Below are 18,848 nucleotides of genomic sequence, written 5' to 3' on the forward strand. Positions count from 1 at the left end.
CGGCCACGGATGTGACAATTCTGTTCGAGCCCTCAGAAGTAACCGTATCTTCAGTATTGTTCAATAAAAAGCATTTTAATCCGATCGGTGGCCATTTTCTCAGCATGTCCGCCATGCTTTCAACTGCATTACCCATCGGTTGGTAGGTGTACTGCACTCTGATAGAGTGGAGCCAGCTATGAGCAAATGGCCACCGATCGGATTAAGATGCGTTTTTATTGAACAATACGGAAGATACGGCTATTTCTGAGGGCCCGTACATAATTATAACATCCGTGGCCATGGGGTACAAACTATGTTTGAAATCTGAACGTTCATGTAGTCCAAAAAAGGCGGGGGAAAAAAAAAAAAGTAATAAAGGCGGGAAAAAAGTATATATCAAGTAATATTACTCACCTCGGACAAAAGACGACGAAATGAAAGTAGATCAGTGAGATATGAACCGAAACCAAGTAGAACAGTTTCCAATAGTAATCTATCATCGACCGGAGAGACCTAGTATCGAGCGACCTAGCAGCCGCTGTAAACCTTGAGAACTGAGCCGAGCTCTGCAAGAACGGTGGATTTAATGGGCGGGACAAAACAACAAGGGCTGTGATTGGTCTGACAAGCAGACATGCGTACATGCAAGAGGGCATCCCCGGGAATGCCCTCTCGCGTGTACGCAAGCACAGCCCCCCCCCCCCCCCCCCCCCCCCCCGCCCACACAGATACACGCTGTTACACGCACGCACATGCGCACGCACCCAAACAACTCTATGACGTGCACACACAAACACGACACGAACACGACACAAGCCCCGCCCCCCTCCCCCCCCCCCCACACACACACACACACACACACACACACACACACACACACACACACACACACACACACACACACACACTATTACAAGCACGCACATGCGCACGAACCAAAAATAGATACATTTGTTTTCAATGCAAACGTCATTTCACTCATTTAAAAGTTAAAGAGAAGAAGTTAGCGAAATATATGAGGGATAACATTCCATGTTCATAATTAAACCATTTGTCTTGATTTGAAGTAAGAAAGAACCTGTCTGAATCATGTGAATAAATATATAGCCTCATTTAGAAACGAGCGCTTGTGACCAAAAAAAGTCACTACAAAGTACTACAGTACCAATCAACTCTAAATTGCCTGAAACGTACTCCTAACAGGTTTTTGGGGGGACGATTTTGGCCTCCACACTTAGTGATTTTTTCGGATTTAACTTTTTTTTCGGTAGTGACCAACCTTCGTTTCGGTAAATGGTGAAAAAATAAATTTACTAAGTCCAGAGCTCGATGAATGTTAGGGACCAAAAAAAAAAGTTTAAAGGAAGTTTTTCGGGGTAAAGAGCGAGTAGGGCTTGAACCCACAATCTCTGGAACATGTTGGCAGCATTAGCATTGACTTTACCCACTGTGCTACCAGCTGCCTTGCTATGAAATGTCTTCATTCCTCATTATACAACAACACACAACAGTACTTTAAAAAAAAGAAAAGAAAAAATAACTTTATAGCATATTACTTTGTCTATGGTTTGCTGTGCTGTTACTCAGTGGCGTGCACAGACATTTTGAGGGGCAGGTGCCCAAGTAAATTATACCTTTTTTGTTTACTTGGTCTGCTCTTTTTTCCCTCTACACCTATACCTCTTTGCCAAAAATAGCCGATCTACAAGCTCACAACGCCTCGCAGCACGAGGCGTTGTGGGCTTGTAGATCTGCTATTTTTGGCTAAAGTTCTCCTCAGAAAAGGGATGCTAGGTTTCGAGTGGTTATGGTAAAAAGAAAAATCATATCATATAAAGATTTGGCGGACCCCCTGTAGTAACTCTGAGGACCCCCTAGCTCACACATGTAGAAGTGGTTTAACGTTGAGCTGGAAGCTCCTGAAAAGAACAAACCAACAGCAGGGGTGGGTAAAAGTACTACTTTTTTTTTTTACTTAAGTAAAAGTATCAATACTACCAAGGCCGGTAATCAAAATTTACTTGTGTAAAAAGTACAAAAGTATTGACATAAAAATGTACTTAAAGTAGGCTACCTAAAGTAAGAATGCAGAATGTCCCATTTCACAAGTTTTCATTATGTCTAAAATCTGTTTGAAAATAGCAGATCTACAAGCTCACAACGCGTCGCGGCGCGTTGTGAGCTTGTAGATCTGCTATTTTCAAATAGCCAAAGTTCAAACAGGGCTGAAGTGGTTAATGTATGTTTTGTAATAATAGTCAAAATATACAAAATAACTAGAAACTAAAGTTTTCAAATAATTGTAGTGGAGTAAAAAGAAGAATATTTGTCTCAGGGATGTCATGGAGTAAGTTCGTAAAAGTATAGAACATTGGAAATACTCCAGTAAAGTAAAAAATACCTCAACATTGTACTTTAAGTACATCACGCTTGAGTAAATGTAGGCTACTTAGTTACTTTACACCACTGATTAATAGTGGATACATTGGGAGTGAACGTTACACATATTGACCGCTAGAGGGTGTAGTGCTAAAGGCCAGCTGATGGAGACCAGTGGGTTTGTCATCGTTTCAAAGCAAACAGATGAGAAGAAAAAGATTCAAAATACAACTTCTTTATTTCAGAGTAAAAATATGTACAGAAAAAGAAATATTATAAATACAATCTACCAAGTTCTTGAGTGTATTTTCACCTTTTCTACCAGCAATAATAATAATAATAATAATAATAATAATAATAACTAGAAAAAGTGCTCCTCGGAGCACAAGTCTCCGCCAGCAGACTTGTGTTGTGTCCTATCCGTCCTGTCTGTATAAGTGTCCTATCCGTCCTGTCGTGTCCTATCTGTCCTGTCTATGTAAGTGTCCTATCTGTCCTGTCTGTATAAGTGTCCTATCCGTCCTGTCTGTATAAGTGTCCTATCTGTCCTGTCTGTGTAAGTGTCCTATCTGTCCTGTCTGTGTAAGTGTCCTATCCGTCCTGTCTGTGTAAGTGTCCTATCTGTCCTGTCTGTGTAAGTGTCCTATCTGTCCTGTCTGTGTAAGTGTCCTATCCAATTGTTACAGTATCCGCCATTTCTCAGCCATTTTGTGATTATTCTGCCTTAGCCATTTCCATAATTCATTCATAGTCAAGTACGCTGACGACCCGGTCATTGTCAGCCTGCTTGGCAATGAAGAAAATGGCCATGGGCAAGTGCTCGATGATTTCCTGTCATGGTGTGACAATGCTTTTTTACAGCTGAATGTCTCAAAAACTAAGGAGCTTTGCATTGACTTTAGACAGTCCCCACAATCTCCCCGGAAGAGCCTGGCCAACGGAGAGACAGTAGATATTGTAAAAAATTACAAATGTCTGGGTACAATAATCGATGATAAACTGAAATTTGACCTCAACACGGACATGATGTATAAAAAAGGCCAGCAACGCCTATACTGTCTGAGAAAATTGGCTAAGTTCAATATCGACAAAACTCTGATGAAACTGTTTTACAGTGCCTATAGAATCTGTCATTTCATTTTCTATTATCTGTTGGTACGGTAATCTTTGTGTCAAGGACAAGAATTCCCTGGGTAGAATTGTGAAAGTTGCCTCCAAGGTAATTGGTACAAACATGAACAGCCTTGGACTTCTCTTTAACAGACAAGTGCTCAAAAAAGCCAAGTCCATTCCCTCAGATACCGCTCACCCACTTAACACTGAGTACGAACTCCTTCCTTCGGGCCGTCGCTTGCGGACCCCCAGTGCCACAACAAACAGGCACAAACTGTCCTTTATTCCCATTTCTATCGGCAGTCTGAACTCGGTCATGGAGAAGCCAAGGGGGAGATAGCCTTTAGTTAATACGGGCACCTAGCAGTCTCCTTGCTGTCTATGTATTCTTTTTCAATGACCATGTACACTGCACTGAATAGCACCTTACACTTTGCTCTTTATGACCTAATGTGAACTCTATGTATCGGCTATGGATGTTTTTACTGTTCTGTTTTGTACTGTTTTTTATTGTCTGTTTTAATGTTGTTGTACTGTACTGATGCTATATGCTGCAAACCAAATTGCCCCTCGGGGACACTAATAAACTTGAACCTTGAACCTTGAACCTTGAACCTATTCCTGTCTTACCTCACTTTGAAAGAGGCTAAGACTCTTTCAAAGTGACACATGTATTTATAGGCCGCTATACGTCACTAGCCAATCAGATCACACTATTTCACCATATTGTCACGTGTCACGTGAGGCTTGACCAATAGACGGGTTTCATGTTTGTAAACATTGAGAGGATATGACCGCGCAGAGGAGGGGGAAGCCTATAGAGGGCGCCATTACCCGCAGCAGCTCTGGTCAAATGTCCATTCATAAAAGAAATGATCTTCACCGGGTTTAATGAAAGTAGATTAAATTATGCAGTTTGCAATACCTTGTTTACTGAATAAAAATGATTTGTCGGAAGTTGGATCTGTTTGTATATAATAGCAGCATTATGCCTATTACGCCTATAATAGCAGAATTATGGCTATCTAACTCCCGAACACAACAACAGAGTGAACGGCGCAACAATTCGTTTCCCCCGAGCATTGCGCAGATTGCGCATTCTGCTCTGTGATGACGTCGCGCGGAAATCCGTCTATGTTAGCTTGACATGTGGAAAGTGAAAACAATGTCTCCTGGCGGAGACAAAAAGTGAAAACAATGTCTCCTGGCGGAGACAATAATTATAATAATAATAAGGGTAATACCAATAATAATAATAATAATACTACTAATAATAATAAATCTGGTCAAATAAAAACATGGTAAAATAAGATCCAATCCTCTCGACGTCTCGTAAAATCCTCGGAACCGCAAAAAAAAATCAAAATAAAACAGCAACATGTCTACAAAATATGAAAATAAGAAGTTAAAAAAGTCTAATAATAATAATAATAATAATAAAGCACCCTTTAAAAAGCAGGTTGACATGAAGTGTGCACAAATCCAACACTAAAGCACTGTTGCCAGGCAGAAACCTCCTGTCTCCAGATTTCAAGGCGTTTTTTCGGTAAATGAATAACAGTAACAATAAATGCGTTTGACACCCTGCCTTAGTTCTTCATGCAACACTTGGCGACAGAGGCCTGCAGATCGTCTTATTTTCACCATTTTTAAAGTGTATTTTAAAACTTGTTTTAATTTGTATTTTGGACATACAAGGATTCCACCCGACAGCAGAGAAATAATTATGAAAAAATGAAATGCAGTGTTGAGGGAATTACTCAATGGAGGAGGTATACATATTAATGTATATACATAATTTATATAAATACATATTAATGTATATAAATAATTTATATAAATACATATTAATGTATATAAATAATTTATATAAATACATATTAATGCATATAAATAATTTATATAAATACATATTAATGTATATAAATAATTTATATAAATACATATTAATGCATATAAATAATTTATATAAATACATATTAATGTATATAAATAATTTATATAAATACATATTAATGTATATAAATAATTTATATAAATACATATTCATGCATTAATGTATATAAATATTAATTTGGGGTCCTTGACATGAAATAGATTTGAGATCCACTGCTTGAGGAAGGTCACAGTGTGATGACATCATAGTTGTCTATTATGACATCATAGTTGTGGGGATGAATTGGACGAATGAAAAAGCCGTTTAGGTGACGTCCCGCTCAACACGTAATCACAAGGTCTTTCAGTGACGTTCACGACTAGGCCAGATCACGGTCCGTGTAGGGATGATTTGGACGTCGTCACCATGTCCATGGTGACATCATAGTTGTCCATGGTGACATCATAGTTGTCCATGGTGACATCACCATTTCAACTTCTCTTACAGCAACACTCTTATGAGCCAGCTAAAGTCCCCGCCCCCTTATTTACATATTTACACACATTTACATGATTCTGCACCAATGAGCTGCTAGTTAAATAGTCATGTGTTTAAATGTTCATAAACCAGTCTTAAACCTTAAAAGATCAACAAGCTCTATAGTAGCCTCCATCTCCAAGGCTTTTATTTTCCGTCACGTTTTACTCAAAAATAAGAGCCTGGACCAAAGCTGTTGACATTCATGGCATAGGAAGTGGGAGTCGACCTTTAATTTCCCCAACCAACCAGAGTGCGGTGGGCGTCGCTCCAAATGCCGTGACGTCAGGGCTCTCAATGCTGCACATCGGGGGAGGAGGAGGAGGAAGGGCGCGGGGTGTGGCGGGGCGGGGGGCGGGCGCACAGATCGGTGAACCAATGGATGAGCCCACGGATGTTTTCCCCGGAGATTTTGAATCCGCCCCCCTAGACCAGATATCAGACGGGCTATAGGGCAGGCTAGCTCTGTAGAGACTGTCTGTCACGTTATTTCTATGGTAGAGACTGTCACGTTATTTCTATGGTAGAGACTGTCACGTTATTTCTATGGTAGAGACTGTCACGTTATTTCTATGGTAGAGACTGTCATGTTATTTCTATGGTAGAGACTGTCACGTTATTTCTATGGTAGAGACTGTCACGTTATTTCTATGGTAGAGACTGAAACGTTATTTCTATGGTAGAGACTGTCACGTTATTGCTATGGTAGAGACTGTCACGTTATTTCTATGGTAGAGACTGTCAGGTTATTTCTATGGTAGAGACTGTCACGTTATTTCTATGGTAGAGACTGTCACGTTATTGCTATGGTAGAGACTGTACCGGAGCTCAGGGCGTTTCGAGCAGAATAGTTCCAACGTTTGGAGTGCAGCTGCTGCTCATTGATGTTTACGTTTAGACAGTTCTGTCTGTGCACAGCGTTTATTGATCTCTGGACATGATATCGATGTATATGCTATAAAAAGGCTTTCCCGTAACACGGACCCTACAGAGTGAATGAGTTCTGTGTTGTGTTGTTACTTGCTGTTGCTGTGTTAATTCAGTTAATGTGTATCACTGAGGGGCCGCTGTATGAAGGGTTTAATTTGTATCACTTAAGGCAGGGACGTGCACAGATAGACTCTAAGTGGTGCTAGAGCACCTGCCCTTTGCCCTCTTGACCAGAAGTGCCCTTTTGAAAAAAATAAAGATTTTTCTTTTTTTTTTCCAGTTTACAGCAGGGGTCTTCAACAGGGGGTCCGGGACCCCTAGGGGGTCCTCAGAGTTACTACAGGGGGTCCGCCAAATCTTTATATGATATGATTTTTCTTTTTACCATAACCACTCGAAACCTAGCATCCCTTTTCTGAGGAGAACTTTAGCCAAAAATAGCAGATCTACAAGCCCACAACGCCTCGCGCTGCGAGGCGTTGTGGGCTTGTAGATCGGCTATTTTTGGCAAAGAGGTATAGGTGTAGAGGGGAAAAAAGAGCAGACCAAGTAAACAAAAAAGGTATAATTTACTTGAGCACCTGCCCCTCAAAATGTCTGTGCACGCCACTGACTGAAGGGTCGCTGTATGAAGGGTTTAATGTGTATCACTGAAGGGTTGCTGTATGAAGGGTTTAATGTGTATCATTAATGCAATGTGTATGTTTGAAGGTTTTTTAATGAGCTCGGCGCACAGTGAGCTACTTCTGGTAAGAGAGACTACATTCAACATTTTCAAAAAAAAAGAAGAAAATAACATCTAAAACGTTTCACCTGCAACGTCAATGTAAGAAGTCCAAAGAAGCCAAAACGTAAAATTAAATGAAATAAAAAATTAAATGAAATAAAAAGAAGGATCTAAGATCTAAAAAAAAATGTTTTCATTTACACGTCTTTATAATAATACTTAGAGCGCTTTGTTCTTCTTCCTGTTCCTGGTCGTATGTTTGTTGTACCTTTGTTATTTCATTTAGGTACCAAAATATGACTCTGTGTGTGTGTGTGTGTGTGTGTGTGTGTGTGTGTGTGTGTGTGTGTGTGTGTGTGTGTGTGTGTGTGTGTGTGTGTGTGTGTGTGTGTGTGTGTGTGTGTGTGTGTGTGTGTACCCCCCCGTCTTCAAGTTTCTTTCTTTAAAAAAGGAAATCTTCTATTTTTTTAAAGGAAGCACGATTAAAAGGTCTTAAAGTCCGTTGGTTCATCCTCTAACCCTGTCATCTGCTCCTCCTGCCCACAGGGGGGCGCTGGTGAGGACAGCGGCAGACAGAAAGACAGGCAGGCAGCCATCATAGTAGTCCAACCATTCCTCTGACAGAGTAGAAACAGCATGAGCAAGCAAAAAAAAAGAAAAAAGAACGTCTAAGATGGCCGCTGTCTGTGGAAAACTACAGTTGTTGTTGTTGTTGATGTTGTTTTAAATAAATAAAGTTTTTAGTTTTTTTCCTTGCGGTCCTCTCGTAGCCACACTGGACTGGTGAAGGAGGAGGGGGAGGGGCCTCCATGCTGGTTGTCCAATCAGGAAGCAGCGATGAGGTCCTAACGAGGTAGCTTTGAAACGATCAGCGGCCCTCTGTTCACCTGTTTATAGAATACATAAATATATTAAATATATAACCATACATGTTCACCTGTTTATAGCATACATAAATATATTAAATATATAACCATACATAAACTCTGTTCACCTGTTTATAGAATACATAAATATATTAAATATATAACCATACATAAACTCTGTTCACCTGTTTATAGAATACATTAAATATATAAACATATACAACTCTGTTCATCTGTTTATAGAATACATAAATATATAAACATATATAACTCTGTTCACCTGTTTATAGAATACATAAATATATTAAATACATAAACATAAAAGGTGTAATTTGTACCTCTTGAAAGGAGTTAAAAGTTGTAATTAATAAGGAGTTAAAAGTTGTAATTAATAAGGAGTTAAAAGTTGTAATTAATAAGGAGTTAAAAGGTGTAATTAATAAGGAGTTAAAAGTTGTAATTAATAAGGAGTTAAAAGGTGTAATTAATAAGGAGTTAAAAGTTGTAATTAATAAGGAGTTAAACGTTGTAATTAATAAGGAGTTAAAAGGTGTAATTAATAAGGAGTTAAAAGTTGTAATTAATAGAGAGTTAAAAGGTATAATTAATAAGGAGTTAAAAGGTGTAATTAATAAGGAGTTAAAAGTTGTAATTAATAAGGAGTTAAAAGGTGTAATTAATAAGGAGTTAAAAGTTGTAATTAATAAGGAGTTAAACGTTGTAATTAATAAGGAGTTAAAAGGTGTAATTAATAAGGAGTTAAAAGGTGTAATTAATAAGGAGTTAAAAGGTGTAATTAATAAGGAGTTAAAAGGTATAATTAATGAGGAGTTAAAAGTTGTCATTAATAAGGAGTTAAAAGGTGTAATTAATAAGGAGTTAAAAGGTGTAATTAATAAGGAGTTAAAAGGTGTAATTAATAAGGAGTTAAAAGGTGTAATTAATAAGGAGTTAAAAGGTATAATTAATAAGGAGTTAAAAGGTGTAATTAATAAGGAGTTAAAGGTGTAATTTGTACCTCCTGAAAGGCTTCCCTCCGAACAGGGAGGAGTTCTGGGATGAGGGTGTGTCAGTTGTGGTTTCCACGGCAACGACGACGGCCTTCTGCTCGGGGATCTGGGCGACTTGAAACCTGTCAATCAAACGGGAAAACCGTTATGTATGACTTTATTATTTTATATAAACAACTTTATAAACAAAACCAAATAAACTATTTACTGTAGAACTTTATAAACACGCCCCCCAAAAGACCCCACAACACGCAACTAAGAAACCAATATCATTTACAAGCAACTTCACAGAAAAAATAAAACAAGCCCAAACAACCAGCAGACATGGCAACGTCCTCACCTTCCCACAGAGAGCACCGCGGGCGCTCCGTCCTTCGCTTCCTGCTTCCCGTGCGTCGTCGTCAAGGCGACGCCGGCGGCGGGCGGGGGGGGGGCCTCCACCTGCCACGCGGCCGTCCGCGGCGCCGCGGCCGGCACGCGGGGGGGCGCGTCCGCGCACACTCCCTCCAGCAGGGGGCTCTCCGTCTGCCTCGGCTCGGCGTCGGACCGGGGAGGGTCCGGGGAGGGCAGGGCGAGGGGGGCCAGGGGTTCCAGGGAGGGCAGGGCGAGGGGGGCCAGGGGTTCCAGGGGGTCCAGGGAGGGCAGGACGAGGGGGGCCTGGGGCTTCAGGGGGTCCTTGAGGGCGTCCAGCGGGGGGATGAGGACGGGGGGCCACTTCCTCTGAGCGCAGCGCGAGCAGCCGGACGCGCCGTGTTTGGGGGCCGTGAGGCTGGACAGACCAGAGATGGTGTGAAGGTGAGACTGATGAGGACACAGTCTGGGCAGAGACAGGAACTGAGACAGAGGGGTGAGACCTGGAAACCTGGAGGAGGGACAGAAAGACAGGCAGGCAGAGGGGTCAGACAGGCAGACAGACAGACAGACAGACAGACAGACAGGCAGGCAGAGGGGTCAGACAGGCAGACAGACAGACAGACAGACAGACAGACAGACAGACAGACAGACAGACAGACAGACAGACAGACAGACAGACAGACAGACAGACAGACAGACAGGCAGACAGACAGACAGACAGACAGACAGACAGGCAGAGACAGACAGACAGACAGACAGACAGACAGACAGACAGACAGACAGACAGACAGACAGACAGGATTGGACTGGGAATGAATGAATGACATGTTTATGTTGGCATCATGCCACCACTTTGGCCCCTCCCATATGGGATTATAAACAAGACATTAAAGGACGACTTCACCGATTTCCAACCTATCTTCATATAATTGGTCCTCACTAATACTCATGATAAAATGGTACCATTTTTTTCTACTTGGTCTGTGTCTCATAGGAGGGCTGTGGACAATCCAGAAACCCGTCTACCAGTGACATCATCGTTAGGCAGGATTTCTTTTTTTCCAACAAGATTTCACATTTTTTATATAGATTTTTATTAACACAAGAACAATGGCTTCTTTTATTGCATTGCAACTTTCCAGGAATAGAAAGCCTGCAGTTTCTATTAGCTTGGATTCCCCATTGATGATGTCACTGGTAGACGTGACTCTGAACTGTCCACAGCCCTCCTATGAGACACAGACCGAGTAGAAAAAAATGGTACCATTTTATCATGAGTATTAGTGAGGACCAATTATATGATCCTCACTAATATTCGGTGAAGTCGTCCTTTAACAGTCCTTCCTTATAACACAACACATAAATAAACATGACAACAGTACTTATATGAACACAACAATAAGAACCAAGAAGACAAATACATGGACATGGACTGAGTGTGTGCGTTTGCGTGTGTGTGTGTGTGTGTGTGTGTGTGTGTGTGTGTGTGTGTGTGTGTGTGTGTGTGTGTGTGCGTGCGTGCGTGCGTGCGTGCGTGCGTGCGTGCGTGCGTGCGTGCGTGCGTGCGTGCGTGCGTGCGTGCGTGCGTGCGTGCGTGCGTGCGTGCGTGTGCGTGTGCGTGTGTGGGGTCTCTTACTTGATAGATGAGGTCTTATTCAGGTTCATCTGCTTGGTCTCGTACTCTAACAGCAGTTCTTCTAATGCAGCCGCGTTTTCTACACACGCACGCACGCACACACACACACACACACACACACACACACACACACACACACACACACACACACACACACACACACACACACACACACACACACACACACACACACACACACACACACACACACACACACACACACACACACACACAACACTGTTATAAACATTAAACTCCTGTGAATTAAAGGCCAATCAGGGACGTGCTGGGCCCCTAACTCAGCCTGGGAATCTCAGATAGAGAGAAAGGCCCGTAAGGTGCAGATTTTCTTCTTCATTTCGGCCGTTTGTTACATAATTTCGGACGTTTTTTTTTTTAAACGGCCGGCCCGGTGGGCCTGGAATCGTCCCACATTTCCCAGTGGCCAGCACGGCCCCTGAGGCCCATACCACGTTGGTAGAGGTTTGGGTTGTGTAGTTCAGTGGTTCTCAAACTTTTTCATGTCAAGGACCCCCAAATTGACACTTATTACCCCACGGACCCCCATTTGAAAAGATAAGCCAGGGACCCCCATAAGAGAAGGTCTTTTTACGGCTCTCTAGCAGTGATTCTCAACCATTTTAATTTCAAGGACCCCCAGTTTGACATGCATTAGGCCTACGGACCCCCATTTAATGGCATTTATACCTCTGGGACCCCAATTCACATTGTAAAATCAATGTTAATTTAACTCTGAGAGTGTACAAATGGAACCAAATGGACCCGTTAGGGTCCATTTGGTTTCATTTGTACACATTTGTAAACACTCAGAGTTACAGACCCATAAGGGTCCATTTGGTTCCTGTCCATCATTTAGCTGGGGACCCCCTGGAACCCCCTCAAGTACCCCTAGGGGTCCCCGGACCCCACTTTGAGAACCAATGGTGTAGTTACCTTGTCTTACATTGTACCCAGTGAGCCATAGTCGGCTACTAGACCTCCGTCTAAAACGGGGTTATAACTGGTCTAACAGAGAGAGTTTTTTAGACGTCTATTCTTAGCCTAGACGTTGATTAGCTGTTTTTTAAGCGTCCATATATAGACATCTATATTATAGACATCATTTCAACGGCTATAAGCTAAAAAAAAATCACACCCTGTGTGAAGGTAGCGGCGCCTTTGATACATTTTGTCATCGATATGTGTTTATAATGTGTTTATAGCCACGTGTCACGTGAAGCTTGACCAATCACTTTGTTGACGCACCCGACCAATCAGAACGTTGACGGACCTGACCAATCAGAACGTTGACGGACCTGACCAATCAGAACGTTGATGGACACGGACAAAGTCAGGTACAGAGCAGGATCGCCGCTCTGTACCTGACAGCTAAAAACTTACCTAGAAGGAGACTTTAGCCAAATGAATAATAAAATGAAATTACTAAATATTTCTAGATATTACTCATTGTTTATTTAGTCATTGTTTATATAGACATCTAATTCTATATTCATGACATCATAGTGATGTCATGAATAGTCCCCTTGCCTGACAAATCAGAACCTTGACGGGCCTGACCAATCAGAACCTTGACGGGCCTGACCAATCAGAACCTTGACGGGCCTGACCAATCAGAACGTTGACGGACCTGACCAATCAGAACCTCGACGGGCCTGACCAATCAGAACGTTGACGGACCTGACCAATCAGAACCTCGACGGGCCTGACCAATCAGAACGTTGACGGACCTGACCAATCAGAACCTTGGCGGGCCTGACCAATCAGAACGTTGACAGACCTGACCAATCAGAACGTTGACGGAAAAGCCAGGTATAGAGCAGGACCGCTCTATACTATGTATAGAGCGGCGCCAGCGCCGCTAAAAATCACACCCAGTGTGAAGTGGGCGGTGTGTGGTCATCACAACATGACTCACTTTAAAAAAAGGATAAATGATTTTTTTCCATACTGCTATTCATAGGGCTGCACATGTGTCATGTGTTTCGCTAGCCAATCACAGTCCTGAATTTGCAAAGTCAGCCAATCACATTACAGTTAGTGGTGATGACACTAGCTGTAATGTGATTGGCTGACTTTGCAAACGTATCGATTTGCATTAACAATGGAAGGGTTAGGGGGTATACAAATCTTTTGGTCAGTGTCCAAAACTCACTTATAGGGGGCGGCTACACCGCCCCAAAAAGCTTAAAAAAAATAGCTGATCCACAAGCTCATAGCGCGGCATCGAGTGCCGCGCTATGAGCTTGTAGATCTGCTATTTTTGAAAAACCTTTGAAAAAGCGTGCATATCTTTGAATATTTGTATTTTTTTTAAAGTGAAGATTAACTGATATCTTTGCTTCTGGGGGGTCCCTGGCACAAAACATTTTCAAATGGGTGTCCGCGGCCAAATGTGTATCATGTTAGGGGGTCCTTGGCATGAAAAAGGTTGAAAACCACTGAAGTGAGGAGACTATTTTGAATGATCAATTTCTAATCAATGGAGCAATTATTTTTTGATTTCTGGTCCAAATTGGAGTTACATCATGGCAAGGTAACCCAAACACAACACAAACCATGTGTTCCAGCTCCTCAAACATTATTATGAACTGTCAAGCATTTCTAAAGAATAAAAAAATGAATAAAAGCGGCTATTTTAGAAAAATCACGAGAAATCATAAAGTGACATTTCGCCGATTTTGCATCAAACCCCTATTTTTTTTATCTAGGTCTAGGACCCATAAACATGATCCTGGTGTGTTCTTTTGTGTTTTATCTGTATTTTTAGATTTGTATCCATCAGAGCATGTGAGCGGAGCGGAGCGACGCGATTTTGACGTGAGCGCGGAGCTGGTTATAAAAAGGTTGGAGCGCTACTCAGAGCGAGGACCGCCTCCCGCTCCAGGCCGCCCTCGCGGGGCCCGCGCACCGAATGTTTGAGCATGCCCGGTCGCACGGACTCAGAGACACACAGACATCCGCAGTGCACAGCGCACCGAGATGTCATTAGAATTTCTACTTTCTTTTTCTTTTCTTTTTTTTTTTACTGTTGAGCGACCCGGTTTGAGCGGAGCGCGGAGCGAGATTTGCGCAAATCAACGTGAGCGAGGAGCGGCGGGGAGCGGAGCGCGGGGGGAGTTGACGTGAGCGAATAGCGAGCGTGAAACCGGCCCCCTGGAGCGCCGAGCGGCATTTCCACCCGCTCCGCTCACGTGCTCTGGTATCCATATCCTCAGAGACCATGAGTCATTTGCAGGGGTGCACATAACTGGTGCGCATGCGCACGCAAAATAAATAACGCGCGGCACATCAGACGACGTGAGACGCTTTTGCGTACCAACAGCTGGGACAGGAATTTCCAAGCTTTTATTTTTTAGCAAAACTAAAAAATAAAAGCCTGGAGATCGAGGCTAGGAATTTACTTCCTGAAGCCACACTCACACAATCACGCTAAAGCACCCGTCGGCCCCATGTACAGCCATTAGGCGCAGGGCGAGGGGACGCATGCCGCACGTGATTGTGTGAGTGTTGCCTCGCCTCGCATCCCGACACACAGACACGCTGCGACTCGCTGCACGCAGCGTCTGTTAGAGGCACTCATCAGCGATGATGAACGCACCGTGATGGTGCAAAATATGCCGTGAACGTCCCAATCTGGCGGATAAAAGCAGCGCAGCACAGGGCGAAAACCTTGGGGGGTTCACCAAAAAAGTACGGCGGATTTTGGAAGCAGAGCGTCCTTTTTCTCCTTTAAACAAATCATTAGTGCTGTGATTATTATGATGTAATCTGTAAGTACATACATGTGTAATCTATACTCATACTACCTACCTTTCTTCTCAGTGATGAGGCGGACCAGAACGCTGATGGTGTCTTCATTAGGATCATCTGGGATGTATGGACAGCCATTACCTATGAGAGAGAGACATTACCTTATCATTACACTTTACACACAGAGAGAGAGAGAGAGAGAGAGAGAGAGAGAGAGAGAGAGAGAGAGAGAGAGAGAGAGAATGGGGCATCAGAATGAATATTTAATACAGTTACAAACAGTAAGGCATACATGGGCAACTGGCGGCCGTCTGCTGGTTAATATCAGAATATATCTGATATTTATTTCAGCTGTTTACAATTCTAAACATGACCCGCTTTAATTACTTCAGTCTATATTATTAGTTTAATGACTTTTTTAGTGCCTCTCCGTCATCAAAGTTGCGTCACCCCTGATATGAGGACGTCCCCTCGCTCACTTTCTGTTCAGACTGACCTGTTGATTGGACAATAGCTGGGTAACCATGGTAACGTCCCATTATAAGGGGGGCATCAGGAATAGCTCACTCAGCTATCACACCCTATTCAGCACTCTGTGTGTGTGTGTGTGTGTGTGTGTGTGTGTGTGTGTGTGTGTGTGTGTGTGTGTGTGTGTGTGTGTGTGTGTGTGTGTGTGTGTGTGTGTGTGTGTGTGTTGTGGGGGTCCTAACAATAGCTGGGTGACAGTTGCCATGTAAGGACAACGGTATCAATGAGGGCGCACGCACGCACGCACGCACGCACGCACACACACACACACACACACAGTGTGACACAATAGAGGGCGCTAGTGCGCCGCAACACCTCTACATCTTTCTTGAATGAATATGACTTTAAAATGAACTCTATTCACACCCCCAACAGAGAGAGAGAGAGAGAGAGAGAGAGAGAGAGAGAGAGAGAGAGAGAGAGAGAGAGGGAAAAAGGATTAATTGAATAATTAATCAGTGGAAGGAGAGGTAGATGGATGGATGATGGTGTCATGTTCAGATGTGTGTGTGTGTGTGTGTGTGTGTGTGTGTGTGTGTGTGTGTGTGTGTGTGTGTGTGTGTGTGTGTGTGTGTGTGTGTGTGTGTGTGTGTGTGGGGGGGGGGGGGGATGTCAGACTGAAAGAGCTCTTCAGGTGGGTTGCACATTTTTCATCCAATCAAGAGAGAGTATTTTATAATGTTCTTGGATGAGTCACAGGAACAGAGAGAGAGAGAGAGAGAGAGAGAGAGAGAGAGAGAGAGAGAGAGAGGTGTGGTGTTACACAGGGCGATCAGACCACTGGGATTGGGTGTGATGGAAACTCTCTCTGTGTGTGTGTGTGTGGGTGTGACGTGGGTGCGCGTGCGCGCATGTGTGTGTGTGTGTGTGTGTGTGTGTGTGTGTGTGTGTGTGCGTGCGTGTGTGTGCGCGCATGTGTGTGTGTGTGTGTGTGTGTGTGTGTGTGTGTGTGTGTGTGTGTGTGTGTGTGTGTGTGTGTGTGTGTGTGTGTGTGTGTGTGTGTGTGTGTGTGTGCGTGCGTGTGTGTGATACCCTCACAATTGTGAAGCATTGTATCGTCCAGTACTTTTATTTGTATTATTCCTATGGTCACAAGCCAAAGTAATATCAGTAGTAATTCACTGTAGGTCACTTGGGATGAGAAGCAGAACCTTTGTGTGTGCAGCAGGTGTTGCCTACGGATCCCCTTTAAGGTGTGGGTGCCTCACCCCTTTCCTTCAGAGGAAAATCAGGAACGCAAGTGAACGGTTCATGTCTTCATTCCTGTGCCTGTGTTTATACTGTTTTTTTATAGGTCAGTACACCGTGAAAACCATATTAACTTAACTCCTAAGGTTTAATGTTTATGTGAAGAGACTGTGATGGGTTTTAGTGACTGATTTGAGTGTTTAATGTAGAGTTTAAGAAACGGTAAAAAGTCCGCAAATTGACACGCTGATTGAGTGCATAATAGCGTCTCCCTCGTGTAATCCCATTGAAGATTGGCGTTTGCCTCGCTGTGTACTGAACACAGGAATGCACTATGTTTACATTGATCCACGACATTTCCAATGTTTGCCACCTGAACACTTGACAGATACATGATTGGTGAAGGGTTTTCTAAGAATTATCTACAGCTAACTTTGTTTTATTTCATTACCTGGAGCTGAGGTGATGAACAGATATTTTGCATTCATCCTATTTTTCTATTGGTTTTGTTAAAAAGAGACATTATTGCAGAATGGGGAAATGTTGATTTATTGTGATATTTGTGATTGTAGTATTGTGAATACATTCAGAGGAAAATTAGGAACGGTAAGTGAACGGTTCATGTCTTCATTCCTGTGCCTGTTTATACTGTTTTTCAGAGACCAGTGAGGCATTGAACCAAAATTCAATACTGTTGCTGTGGTACCCAATGTAGCTTTAGACCCGTAACATGTGTATGTGCGTGCGTGCGTGTGCATGTGCCTGCGCGCGCGCGTGTGTGTGTGTGTGTGTGTGTGTGTGTGTGTGTGTGTGTCTCTCTCTTTTAAAGATGTTAAACAAAGACATTTAACTGAAATGTTACTTTTATCTTAAGTCTCTTATCTGTCTGTCTGTCTGCCTACCTGTCTGTCTGTGTGTATGTCTGTCTGTCTGTCTGTGTGTGTGTCTGTCTGTCTGTCTGTCTGTCTGTCTGTCTGTCTGTCTGTCTGGCTGTCTGTCTGTCTGTCTGTCTGTCTGTCTGTCTGGCTGTCTGTCTGTCTGTCTGTCTGTCTGTCTGTCTGTCTGTCTGTCTGGCTGTCTGTCTGGCTGCCTACCTGTCTGTGTGTCTGCCTGTCTGTCTGTCAGTGTCTCACTTTCTTTCTGAGGGGTCCCATCACACAGAAGACACGCCTGTCTGTCTGTCTGTCTGTCTGTCTGTCTGTCTGTCTGTCTGTCTGTCTGTCTGTCTGTCTGTCTGCCTGCCTGCCTGCCTGCCTGCCTGCCTGCCTGCCTGCTTGCCTGTCTGTCTGTCTGTCTGTCTGTCTGTGTGTGTAGTGTAGCGTAGTGTAGCGTAGTGTCTCACCTTCTTTCTGAGGGGAGCTGTCTGTCTCTCCGGCCTCCTTGTCGTTAGAACACCTGTATCCCTTCTTCTTCAGGATGTTACATATGAGTATGCCCAGCAGCCCCATCACACAGAACACAGGGACCAGCGCGAACACCGCGTACTCCGCCGTCTTCTCCTCGGCGCTGCGGACCCCCGCCCCCACCGTGCCGTTAGCCGCCGCCCCCGCCCCGCCCGAAGGACCCCCCGAGGCCCCGCCCCCCACCGTGCGGACGGCCCGCACCGCCGGGGCTTCTGGGAGGAGAGAGAGAGAGAGAGAGAGAGAGTGTTACACAAGCAGTGGTGTAAAGTATAACTAAGTACATTTACTTAAGTACTGTACTTAAGTACAATTCTGAGGTATTTGTACTTTACTTGATTTTTTTTTCCAATTTCCAAGACTTTAACTTCTACTCCACTACATCTCAGAGGCAAATATTGTACTTTTACTCCACTACTATTCTTTAAAAACTTGCGTTACTAGTTACTTTTAACACATAAATTATGATATTATAAAACATACATTAAGCACTTCAGCCCTGTTTTATACATAGGCTATTTTCAAATACCAGATCTACAAGCTCACAAGCT

At 43.2% G+C, this 18,848-nt stretch overlaps 1 protein-coding gene across 2 annotated transcripts in view; it reads right to left on the reverse strand.

Moving 5' to 3' along the window:
- Nucleotides 1-7,517: 7,517 nt before the first annotated feature.
- relt (RELT TNF receptor) overlaps nucleotides 7,518-18,848 on the reverse strand; it is a 52,833-nt gene continuing 41,502 nt past the window's right edge. For both annotated transcript variants that reach the window (XM_084063937.1, XM_084063936.1), the window contains exons 6-11: nucleotides 18,240-18,512; nucleotides 15,242-15,322; nucleotides 11,411-11,489; nucleotides 9,761-10,282; nucleotides 9,429-9,542; nucleotides 7,518-8,431 (exon numbers count right to left, since the gene is read on the reverse strand). In XM_084063937.1, the coding sequence (XP_083920063.1) occupies nucleotides 8,428-8,431; nucleotides 9,429-9,542; nucleotides 9,761-10,282; nucleotides 11,411-11,489; nucleotides 15,242-15,322; nucleotides 18,240-18,512 (1,073 nt within the window). In that variant the 3' untranslated portion in view covers nucleotides 7,518-8,427. The remainder of the gene's footprint in view (nucleotides 8,432-9,428; nucleotides 9,543-9,760; nucleotides 10,283-11,410; nucleotides 11,490-15,241; nucleotides 15,323-18,239; nucleotides 18,513-18,848) is intronic.

The sequence above is a fragment of the Gymnoscopelus microlampas genome, assembly GCF_963454915.1.
Source record: "Gymnoscopelus microlampas genome assembly, chromosome: 8".
NCBI classification, from domain to species: Eukaryota; Metazoa; Chordata; class Actinopteri; order Myctophiformes; family Myctophidae; genus Gymnoscopelus; species Gymnoscopelus microlampas.